The sequence below is a fragment of the Carassius auratus genome, chromosome 9 (assembly GCF_003368295.1).
Source record: "Carassius auratus strain Wakin chromosome 9, ASM336829v1, whole genome shotgun sequence".
Taxonomy (NCBI): domain Eukaryota; kingdom Metazoa; phylum Chordata; class Actinopteri; order Cypriniformes; family Cyprinidae; genus Carassius; species Carassius auratus.
Genome location: NC_039251.1, coordinates 19,658,997 through 19,672,041, shown reverse-complemented (window position 1 = coordinate 19,672,041; position 13,045 = coordinate 19,658,997). Strand labels below are relative to the sequence as shown.

The 13,045-nt window shown below is 38.3% G+C and overlaps 1 protein-coding gene across 1 annotated transcript in view; it reads left to right on the top strand.

Annotated features, from left to right (window-relative positions):
* The first annotated feature begins 628 nt into the window (after window positions 1-628).
* The window catches only part of LOC113109360 (5-hydroxytryptamine receptor 2A-like), a 37,606-nt gene continuing 25,189 nt past the window's right edge, over window positions 629-13,045 (top strand). The window contains exon 1 of the mRNA XM_026272975.1: window positions 629-1,466. Coding sequence (XP_026128760.1) covers window positions 998-1,466 — 469 coding nt within the window. The 5' untranslated portion in view covers window positions 629-997. The remainder of the gene's footprint in view (window positions 1,467-13,045) is intronic.

Sequence of the window (13,045 nt, the reverse complement as noted above, 5' to 3'; positions counted from 1 at the left end):
AGACATATGGAACATGATGTGGACAGATTGGGATAGATATAGATTTATAGGTAGATGTATGCATAGACCGAAGAAAATTTGGATGAATGTGGTAAGAGGGATAAATAAGACGTTCATAGATAGACTTTTTCAGTAGATACTGTATTTAGATGTATGACCATCGAATAGATGGATGAATGGACTGATGAGGTAGATAAGACATTTGCATATATAAATATATGTATAGATATAAAGATATATGCATGGATAGAGTGATAGATGGACATATAGATGGATGGATGAAAATACTGAGTTCTTGTTGTAAGATTGTGCTAATATCTTTGTCTAAATGTTTCCTAATCTTGCCTATTTTTATCAATCATATTTTCTTTGGGCCTGAAGCAAGTGGAGCGTGTATATGTGTCGCCTGTCACATTAAATAAGATTTGTCTTGGTAGTTACAGACGCAGGTGCAAAAGAAAGAGGAAACACCTGAGGAACTTTCACTAAACCCCTGACTCACACTTCAGTCTCTCTCTCCCTCTCTCTCTCACCACAGCTGGATTGAACAGAATGATCACTGGCTTGAGGAGGACCAGAATCTGCTAGCTCCGCACACTGCCAGAGAGAGCGGAGAGAGGGAACGAGAGAGAGTGTGCGCTCAACTATCAGGTCATCCAGTTCGTAAAATCTGTTGTGTTCTGACAACGAGAACAGAGAGGAGCAAGAAGACTTCACTGAACAGACACAACACATTCTGCACCTTCAGAAATGCACGAATTATGGGAACATTTAATTGTTACACCTTGCATTTTCAATTTTTCAGGCTTTTTGGTTACAGTAAAAGAGTAGCAGGAAGACCTCAGGATTTTAAAGAGGACAGAATGAAGCAAACCTCTGGACTTAATGGCTGGATCAAAGATGCTATAAAGAAAAGAAGGATACATGACCTCTAACCAAACTTGGGAGGTAACAAACTTTTGTCTTTGAGAGTCTAACAGTGTTAATAAGGGACATTATGAACTTGTATGCCAACATTTCAAAGCCTGTGCCTAAAAGCATCTTCACCTCTTCAAACCTCATGCCCTTTGACCCTGACACCTGGACACCGAGTCCGGACATCATGCTGGGTAATGTGGTTCGTAACAGTTCGTTTGGCTGTAACAGAAGTTGGGCTGACACTGAAGCATCTCTCTTTCCAAACGTATCCATCAGCAGCACTTCCAGTGAAAAAACAGAACCGCTGTCATGGCAAAGGTGCAACGGCGAGACAAGCAAAGAGGAGTTAGTTCGGAAAAACTGGGCTGCGCTACTGATTTTGGTTGTAGTCATTATTACGGTTACCGGGAATATTTTAGTAATCATGGCTGTCAATCTGGAACGAAAACTGCAAAATGCCACAAATTACTTTCTCATGTCACTGGCAGTGGCAGATATGCTTCTGGGACTTCTGGTCATGCCTGTCTCCATGGTGACCATTGTGTATGGTGAGTCTGCTTCGATTTTGACAGCAGTAATTAATTATGTTGGCAGTAATGCTTGGATGTGAGCTTTCACTCACACTGTTGTTTCTGAATAGCAGTAATGTGTGGTACGCTTGTAGGAATCTCAATTTCACAAGACATGGTGTGTATATCTGTCAGGTTGCAGTAGTTTCCAACCAGTGCATCTAAACCATTTAAAGAGTTATTGATAAGTGTTTTCACTGGAAAAGTTTGATGTACAGATGTGATTGATTTTAATAAGGCGAAGATGGAATTTTTCCAACCACAGACTTCAGGATTTCCCCACCTCCTTGAAAATAATGACTGGAACAGTGCTATGTCGGACATGGATTAGATCAGATTGATTAACTTTGACCTCAGCAAGAAGCATCATTTGATATCATGTCAAAGATGGTGGCAACTGATGAGAATGGCACAATGTTAGGTTTATAATTTAATGTTATGATATAAATATTTATATATTTTTGCTTTTTGTCTGTTGTTTTTAAAGTGAACATGAGCCGTTCACATTCAGGACTTGTTTCTGTCATAATTAGCATAAAAACGCATTACAATCTTGTAAAATCAGGACACCATCTTGAAGTATATTCTGGTATACCCCATCCAATCAGCATCAAAATCAACATGATTGGAGCAGTGAAGGTACAATGTCTAGGGATGATGTGTGAGACTAGTCACACACACATACACACACACACACAAACATACTGTATATGTGTGTGTGTGTGGGGGGGGGGGGCTATGGCTGTGTGACCATGGACCACAAAACCATGTTTTTTTTTTTTTTGTGTTTTTTTTTTTGAGATTTATACAGCATCTGAAAGTTGAATAAATAAGATTTCCATTGATGTATATACAGTATTTCTAAGGATAGGGCAATATTTGGCCAATATACAACTATTTAATAATCTGGAACCTGAGAAAAAAAAAAAAAAAACTAAATATTGAGAAAATCACCTTTAAAAGTGTCCAAATGAAGTCCTTAGCAATGCTTATTACTAATCAACAATTAAGGTTCAATATATATTTATGGTAGGAAATGTACAAAATATTTTCCTGGAACATGGTCTATCCTAATGATTTTTGGCATTAAAGAAAAATCAATAATTTTGACCCATACAATGTATTGTTGGCTATGTGTATAATAAATATACATAGTATACACACATATATTATGTTAACAGAAACTTTAATTTTGGATGCGATTAATCATTTGACAGCACTAATATATATTTATATATTACAAAGTCTAAATTCAAATTAGTGCTATGTTAATGTAATGTTTTGAAAATAAAATATTTTGCAAAGTGGATATTGCAGTGGACTATGCTCTTTGAAAATGAGAAAGGTGTAGCAGTTATTTTGGTTTTGGAGAACCTAAAACTGTATTTTGGCTAATGTTAATAACGTGAATGCTTATGTTATTTTTGTGTGTGTATGTTGATTCAAATGGTTTATTTCAAATGGTTTGCATATAAACACAGTAGTCAACTAGTCGGTTACATAATTTTCATTTAAATGCCTATGAACTAGACCTAGCACACATTCGTGTTGATGTCACTACCTTGAGGCAGATGTGATTAGACTAGACAACTTACTGTATACACTTCAGTTACCCTTTAAATTATGATATACTGTATAATATGATAATAAACACTTCAGCAAAATCAAATTATGGACATTTTTCAAATTATATAACAACTTCTTGAGTCATGTAACATTCAAACCAATTATATTTTATTCTTGAAACATTGCTTGCATAAAGCAAGGTGTATTAACATACACATTGCTCAAAGTGACTTTCGAACCTTACAGTATTTGTGGCATTTCATGGTAATTTTTTACTTGCCACTGTTCTAAATGCATTTTTAAATTTTAATTCACTGATTTTTACTGTTCTGATATTTCATTTTCACGTTTGTTATATATTTATGGTCATGTTTATTTATCATTCAACATTGTGCTGTTAATTTGCCTTGGATTCATTATCTGTCATGTTTCATCGGGGAAATGTTAATTTCAGTGTAATTTGCTATTTGTGTACTTAAAGTGGATGTGTTAATTGATCATTAGTGGCCTTGTATGCACTGATGAGGTTATTTTCATGTGAATGGTTTGCTGAATGACATTGTGGATTAATTTAATTGCCCCTATATTTTATAATTGGTCCAAACACATGAAAAATGCATGGTTTAGCACAAAAGATTTCATTTTCGTTCATGATAGAGTTTGAAGATGTGTTTACTATTCTAGTAGGAATAGGAAATGTGTTTTTCTGATGGAGCTTGACAGTTAAATGTCATTGTCACGCTGCATTTCAGGCTGTTGTCTGTGTGCCGAGGCAGCGGCTTTGAAGAACTAAGAAAGAGAGAGAGGTTAAGATCGCACAAGAGTGTGCATGAGAGAAACATGGCACCCTCTTCACAGTTTCCATCTCTCTCTGTGACTCTCTTCTGCTCATCCGTCCTCTTTGTATTTGCTGTGGGAAGTATTAGTACTATTAGTCAGACTGTGGATCTGACTAAATGTCATGTCACTGTTTCCGGACAGAGTCACATGTTAAAGCTAAAACCTTGTTAACATTTCAAGGTGTGTGTGTGTGTGTGTGAGTGGAATGACCTCTACTGCTCACTAAATCTGTCTGTTACATTGCCAGACAAAAGAAGCCATTGAAGATGATGTTGAGGGAGAATTTTGAGAAACAGTTATTTTCAATTATTTTCAGCTCCTCACTGGACTGATGCTATTCAAATCCATTGTATGCTGGAGCACTCAGCACTGTACCTGTACTGTTATGGAGCAATTTGTCTTTGTCTCTTGGCTAGCGGTGCTTTTTTTGGTTTTGTTGTTCAGGAATAATGACAATATTGTTGCTCTAGCATTTTTATGAACCTTTATTCTGCCAAATAAATTGGCTTGATTTAGCTCTTTGTCCTTGTGTTTGATGGTTGAGTCACATTCTGTCTGTTCTTTTTCTCTCTCGTTGTCTCACATGCATGCATATGCATACACAAACACAGTGCTTCCTCAGATGTTGCTATTTTGTTACTGTTGTCATCTTTTAAGAAATTTGCTAACAGTAATTTGTAAATAGATATTTGGTTATGTTTAGGTTGCATTGCATTTCAAATAGTACTGGGCGGCATATTGAGATTTACAATATATATATTTGAAATTAACAGGTATAGTTTAAAGTGGCTTGCCCTGTCAGATGCTTTGACAGATACATGGGCTTCTAACAGATAACGTAGGCTAAATGCTCTGTTTAAAGGATATGAGTTGTGATGTTTTCTGGGAAAAATCCTGGAAAATGTTCTTCAAAACCAAAACCTTAAAGGGGTCATATGATGTGATTTCAATTTTCCCTTTCTCTTTGGAGTGTTACAAGTTCTTGGTGCATAAAGAAGATCTGTAAAGTTACAAAGACTAAAGTCTCAAATCCAAAGAGATATTCTTTATCAAAGTTAAGACTCTGCCACACACATGTCTACATCACTATGTGGAAAGATTTGTGTAATGCCGCCCAAGTGTTCACGCAAAGAAAGAAGGTGTGGTTTCAGTAACCACAGTTAGTGTTGAAGCAGCCATGTCAGGGAGATGCTGTGTGTATCTATGAGAAAGTAAAAACACTTTATTTGGACTTCCGAAAGTAGATGCATTTAGGAATCTTTAAGATTATTTCCAACAGAACAGCAAAGCAACAAGCTGGCGCTTCTGAATCAGCTACTGTAAGTAGGTTTTGTTATTAGTTTAAGTGTTTGCTATTCAATGTTCAAATGCTGAGTTTTGCACATTGTGTGTGTGTGTGTGTGTGTGTGTATTGATGAAGCACGTGATTATGGAAAGGGGCGTTACATTTCCGACGAGTACTTGCGATGTTCGGCCAATCACAATACACTGGGTCAGTTGGCCAGTCAGAGCAAACTGCACTTGTTGGAAGGAGGGACTTTGTAGAAAACTATGCATTTAAGAGAGGCGGGGCATAGTGGACCTACAATAATGTACAGTATTTGAAAAATAATGTGTTTTTTGAACATTAAAGCATGTCAACATATTCTGATACAGCAAATACACAAAATAATGATCTTTAATAAAAGCATCAAATGACCCCTTTAATTTCTTTTTACTGTAGAAAGAAAGATAGACATGAACATTTTGGATGACATGATAGTGAGTACATTTTATTCTGGAAGTGAACTAATCATTTAAAACAACAGCAGTTGAGTAAATGCATTTCTTCAGCAAACAATATTGTGGAGTCCATTCTGACAGAACACGACAATCCTTGATCATCATCGGCACTTCCATGAGGAGCGAGCATGTATGCATGGTTTCCAGACCTGCAAAAATTAAGCAAAACCCCAGCAGAAAATGAATCCTTTTAACAGAGAGGCTTTGACTTGGGGATTTTAACTCTTGAAACCTGGCAACGCACACATGAAAGCACGCGTTGTAGAATCGTACAGTAGTCTACAATACATTTTCTCCTTTTTTCAATAAAAATAAAACTACATTTCTGTATAGTTTTTATAATTTTTTAAAATACATTTTAGCCTCATATTTTATCGGCAATGATATTGCATGTTGATATAGTCATCATTATTGTTTATTGACCTTAGTGTTGTATTGTCATATGATAGCTTGAATCATGTGGCTCGGAGAAGTGCAATCTGAGTTAGGAGTATTTAAATGAATATTTAAAAAAGAGAATATGATAAAGACAATATCGTAAGCAATCACCTAGCAACCATCCAAAACAGCCAATCAGAAAAACTTAGCATCTGCATAACAATTCCTTGCTAACCAAACCCTCTGGCATAGTGACGAGCAAGTTTTGCACAGGAAGACACCACTTAAATTTTCTTAAGAAAGTGTAAAAGTTGTCTTGTTTGGAATAATCTGATTGATCAGATGATAATCAGTGTGTCTTTGAATTGATAAAGGGTTGATTCAGCAGCCAGCTGCTCTGTACTGTGCCAGAAATGGCCACATGCAGTCACGGAGGAAAGAAGCTAATCACTATAATACTGTGGGCTGCTCCCCCAGTTCAAAAATGCAGAACAGTGTATTTTAACACAGATATTCTGATAAAGAACATTGTAAACAAACTTAGTGTATACACATTCAGAGAGACTTGAAAAAAGTCACCATGGACAGATGTATTTCATTAAAGGGGTTAAAGTTGACATCCTGTAAGTTTCAGAATTCAAAATTTTCTCATTAGTCTAAGCACAGTTTATATAAAAGCCAATCTGCTAAAATGACAGCTTGTGGAATGCACCACTTTTTGACGTAACATTGTGGATAAGCACCGCCTCCACAGAAGAATATCAACGCCTGCTTCTACATAACTGCCTTTTTAAATAACGAGACGAATGCAGGTCTATGCAGAAATCAAATGATAAAGATGGCTCTGAAGACAAGACAAGACAAGACACTGCAGTTCCAAGCTGTGGAAAAACATTGTTTGCATTGCCTTCCTTCTGATCTCAACATTAGGAAAGAGTGGATAAACTTAATATTCAATGAACTACCAGACTGTGTCTGTAAGAACTCAGCCCTTAGTTCACTTAATTTTACTGTGGATTTCTTTGCAAACATGGAACAATTTGATGCACATTCCTCTTTAGGAACTCGAGCTGCGTTGGAGAACGCTTCTGAGAATGCTTTGGGGAACGTTTCTAGCATGACATCTCTGAATCATGTGTGTCACCAGTCCAATGGATGGGCGAGACGTCATAGGTAGGTGATGTCAGAGACCAGGAAGCTTAAAAGCACGCGTGGCGAAGCCAGCATTTAGCCTTCTGTCTTTAGCAAGCTCTATGTTTGTGTACTGTTTCAATATTTGTTTGTAAGTTTTATTTAGTGTTGTTTGTCATTCCCATCATGTCAAAAGCACCCTCTAAGACCAAACATAAACTGGTCGAGGACAAGCAGCATTTCAAACTGTGTGTTCCTCCCTGTCCGCGCTACATTTCGGGTGGGGATACTCACAGTTTGTGTGTTGTTTACCTTGGAGCGGAGCATGCAGTGTTGGCTTTTGAGGGAGCAGCATGCCCTGCATGTTCTCTGCTCTAGGAGGGATCTCTTTGTGGAGGGAGCCTTTGCTAGCATTCCCCGTGGGAACCAGCGTACCAAATCCTTGCGTGGTCCCAGGGTTAACTCCTCTCACTGAGAGCAGTTCACATTCCTGGGCATCTCAATAGGAGCAGACATCCTGTTGAGGCAGGGGCCAAGGCCCGGGGAATGGTGGCTTCACACCGAGGTGGGGAAGCAGATTTGGAGAGTTTTTGGCCAGGCTCAGGTGGAAGTTATGTGGAAGGTGGAGCTGTGGAAGTTATGAGTGTGGCTAATGAGGGGTCACAACTTGTAGCTTCCGGTATCTCAACTGAGAATGTTAAGACCATCCTCCAATCCAGAGCACCCTTAATGAGGAAACTTTACACCTTGAAGTGGAAGCTTTTCACTTCTTGGTGCGGAGACCACCAGCTCGACCCAGTTAACTGCCCAATTGGTACAGTGCTGGAGTTCCTGCAGGCCCGCTTCTCCGCAGGGTTGACCCACTCCACCCAGAAGGTCTATGTGGCAGCCATAGCGGCCTACCATGCCACTCTTGGTGGCCAGTCAGTGGGCAGACACCCCCTAGTTACACGTTTTCTCCATGGTGTGCTGAGTCTGAGGCCTCCGGTCTGTTCTCGTGTCCCCCACATGGGACCTGGGTGTGGTGTTAGAGGCTCTCTGTAGGCCTCCCTTCGAGCCTATCAAGGAGATCTCGGATCGCCTTCCCACTATAAAGTCTTTTTTCTGTTTTCCCGTTGGGGACCTAAAGGCCCTCTCCGTGGCCCCGTCCTATATAGATTTTGCACCCGGTCTGTCCCTAAGGTCCCCTCTTCTACACCACGGCCTGTCGTAATCCAGGCCTTCAGTTCTCCTCCCTTCAGGGAGCCAGACCAGAAGAAGCTTAATTGTTTGTGTCCACAGAGCTGCCCTGTGGAGAAGGGCAGACCAGTTATTCATTTGCTACGGTCCCCCTAAGAGAGGTCTCCCCGCTACTAAACAGACCCCCAGTCAGTGGATAGTAGATGCCATTTCCTTAGTTTATGAGTCCTCTGACGCTGCTTCGCAGTGCAACACTTCTGGCATCTCTGCTGGCGCTTGCTTCATCCCTTGAGGCTGAATGCAGGCTTCACCACATGTGCTTTTAAGCTTCCTGGTCTCTGAAGTCACCTGCCTATGATGTCTTGGCCTGATTAATAGACGTGATCCAGAGATGTCACACTGGAGGCGTTCCCCAAAGCATTCTCTGACGCATCATCTCGTTCTCTTGAGGAACCATGGTTACATAACGTAACCTTAGATGATTTCAAGAAAGATCGAAACTAAAAGACAATGCTGTGCCGAGTATATTGAATCTGACATTAATGTCACAACACAAGTGTAAGTAACTGCTTTTATTATGTGGTCTCTATTGCTTTCTGTTAAACAGATAATTTGGTATGTATTGAGTATTTATGCGTTTTAAACCTAAATCACTCCAGTGTCCATCTATGAAGGATGTAGGCTGGCAAACATACACAACTGTTAGCCAATCATAGCAGAGTGCATTTACTTCTGAGTCTACAGTCTGCCACGTTTTTTCAAACCGAGCATTCTGATGAGGGGGGTTAAAAACAGGACAGAAATTAGAATATTACTTCTTAAATATGTTTTTTTATGCAAAAATCCTGATAATATAAGTGGACCTCAGAGAACAGTACACACACACACACACACAAAAGTCCTTTAGGTACACAACTTTGACTGCTTCAAACAAAAAGCAGTTCATGACCTCTTTAAAGGGATAGTTTACCCCAAAATGAAAATTTTCTAATAATCTCCTCCCCCTCATGTCATTTCAAATATATTACTTTAAATATTTATACTTTTAAATATTTTTTAGAATGCTGGTAATCAGTTGATGGTCCCCATTGACTTAAATAGTATTTCTTTGCCTACTACGGAAGTCAATGAGGACCAACAACTGTTTGGCTTTTTAAAATTCTTCAAAATATTTTGCGTTTAACATTAGAAAGACACTTATACGGGTTTGTAATGACATGAGAGTGAGTAAATGATGACAAAATTCAATTTTTCCGTTACAAACCAAGCCAAAGTTGAAAGTCGAGCAATGCCAGGTGGTTTTTGAGCATTGCATTCAGCTTAGCCAATTTACCCAATGGAAAAGAAATGGAACTGACAAAAGCAAACCAAAGACAGAGTAAAGAGGGAACACACAGACACTTGTCGTTCTATAAAGGGTTGACAATGGCAGTGGCATTAGGAGTCAGTTTAATGTGTCCCAACATGCTAAGACACAGTTGCACAGTACTGTCATTTTATTCAATTATCTATTCACCCACATCAATTTCCTGTCATTTCTTTATTGTACTATACACTAAAAAAACAACAACAACAACAAAAAAAAAACACTTATAACGGTTATAACGGTCATGGGGGAATACACAAAAAAATGAATTGCACCTGCTGAGAGTGCTGTTTATTGAAGCAAATAAAATATAAAATTTCCAAATCCAGCATAAATGCACCCACAAAATTTGTCCACTCTTGGGGACTGTAAAGCATCTCTCCACTGCTGCAATCCACCACCTGAACTGGCTCTTTAAATTGCAATAGGTCTACATGATTGGCTATTATCGTTTGATCATCATTTTATGATGATATTTAATGGAAGCTATCTTCACATTATCATTTGAGGGAATGTCTTCGTTGAGACATTTCTGAGCAACAGTGATGAGGATCAATGAAATGCAACTGGAACTTCCACTGAATCACTTGTAAACACAGATGGATTCCACTTTTCTTAGAGGAGAGCAGAAAGGTTGGAGTCCTTTCAAACGAGCGGAGATGACAGAGAGAGCAAGAAAATTGAACAGACACATTGAACAGAGACTTTAAAAAAGTCCACGAGAGAGGGATCACATCTGAAGCAGCAGGGGTGATCAAATCTGAGAGGAACTCCCATTGAGTTTCAGCAATGACGTTCTAGAGCTGTGACGAGGCACACACTGAGTAAACCATTGGTAATCAGAGGCATTTTATAAATAGCAGCGTGTGTTTCTAACCTATTATCCAAACAGGTAAGAATAGCCGTGGTTGTGTGTCCATTATCTCATAGGAGGCAAGGGAGAGAAAAAAAAAAAGATTAAAATCTGATTAAATAAAATTAGATTAGTGGCCCTAAAAGAAGGTGACTATTGATACCCAAACAGCAGTTTGGATATGACTGAATATTCAATGTGCCTGAAGCATATAAAACAATAAAGCCAAGAGAGGCCATGTTCTATTGTTACTATACCATAGTTAATGATAATTAATAGTTATAAACACACCCATTTTCAACCAATAGCTACATTTATTACATGACATAATTCCCAAATCTGACTTTAGGCTGTTTACAGTTACCAAGCAACTTCACATGTTAATATAGAATGTATTGTATTACTGTGCCCTAGCTATGTTAGAATTTCAGATATACAGTAGTCTTTTTTATATAGGTTTGTATATGATTGTCTTCATTGTTCCTCTTTTGTTTTTGTTTGTTTTCCATAGATCCGGATGACAGAGAGGGAAGCCAAAATAAATGGGATCAGAATACACACACAGACACTAATTTCTCCCTGATTCTCTAAAACCTCTCAATCTCCCAAACGGCTCCACAGCAGAGCTCTGGCATAATCCCCTGCCACGTCATGTCACCATGACGATAGAGTGTTCCAGAGCAACACTCGAAGCTCAATAGCTGCTGTTAATGCAGCACTGATGGTTCTCTGGCACAGGTGGTCTCTAGGTTGCCACAGCACTCACAGACTAAAAAGAGTGGAGTGACTTAATGAGCAGCATGAAGGACTAATGACAAGCATCTGCATAGACACTGAAATATATCTTTCATTTCATTCTCATTAGGGTCGTGGCCACTTTAAACACTTGACACCTGTGCCACATCAGTAATGGCTGCTTAACTATTCACTATTGATCATACACCTGCATTATAGATCTGGGTTGGGTTGTAATATCTTCTGGATGGATATGAATAGCCATCGCCACTTTCCTAAATGTGAGCTGGAGCACTTTTGCATTTGCTGTTAGGGTGTAAAACCCTGCGTCTTATTCACAAACCACCCGCAGTTCAGTTTAATCAGGCGCAGACTGTGCTGGAATAGCACATTCAAATTGTATTCAAATTCAAATGTATATTCGAATTAAGTCATTGTCATTCTTTTCAACACAAACACACCTCCTTTCTATGTAAAATAGGATTACAGATTGTGCTTTATTAAAAATAACTCACTGCTATTTGCCTGCCGCAGTTAGCACTTCCAAAGAAAAATATTTTCTATTGGTCATGGGAGCAGTTATTTATCAAACAAAGATCAAATAATGCCGTTATAACCAGAAATGTATCCAGATATGTGGTGTAGTTAAGAACATGTCCGCATTTTTAAGATTATATGAATGATTGTGTTCACTAAAACCAATGCAAACAGGGTGTGCAAATAAATAATGCTATAATTCATTCAACCCTAAATAATTCAAGGAACTAATAAAAATGTACGTGCATACACTAGTGGAAGTAAAACAAAGTTATTTCTTAACACAAATTATAAATAAAAGGAAAAATGTTTCCACACCATAGTATGAACTCAGAACTATTTTAACATAGTCCATGATTTGTAAACTAGTACATTTTCATGTTTGCATTACATAACCAGCTCCATATGTATGGATTTCAGACATAGTATACTTGCTTGGGAGCTCATACAGCACTGCACTTGTGATCCAAAGCTAAAAAAAGACACGGTTGCTTCAGCAAATTATCTTTTATCTCACATTTACTTTCTAAACACTTGGTTAGATTTGGTATAGTTGGTCCATAAAAAAAAAAAAAATGCAATAGAGCACATTTCGCACCACTCACTGGACATTTAATTTCTTAACTGCTATGTTAAGTATGGAATAGGGGTGGGTGATATACCAGTAGATGTGAATAACTGGTAGAGATTTTGGACTATCGTTTCTATCATGCTACTGTGCTGTGCTGCATCATCACTAAAATGTATCCTTTGCACATGTTTTTAAGGATTGTGATAAGAACAAGTAATTTCAAGTTGTTAAAACGTAATCAGCAGCAAAAGAAAACTAATTTTATTAAATGCACGTGTTATCAAATAGACTGTTTCTGAGTGCTGTCAGAGAGGTGCATGCAGGTGAAGACGGTGCTAATAGAACACAGGAGTATTGAACACAGGAACACAGTTATTTTTGGCACCTTATATGCCTTGAACGGTTGAATACATATACACTTGTATGTGTCAAAATGCCGTCCTTACAAGTATCCTTGTAAACACAGTAATTTAGTTCTTAAGTGAAACCAAACAGCTGAGAAAGAAAACATGTGTAACAGTATATTGGATCAAGGCAACTCTTAAAGTGACAGCAGCCTAATATTCCTGCTGTCTGTCATTCATGTTAATCAAACAACAAAAGAAAGAAAAGCTCTCACT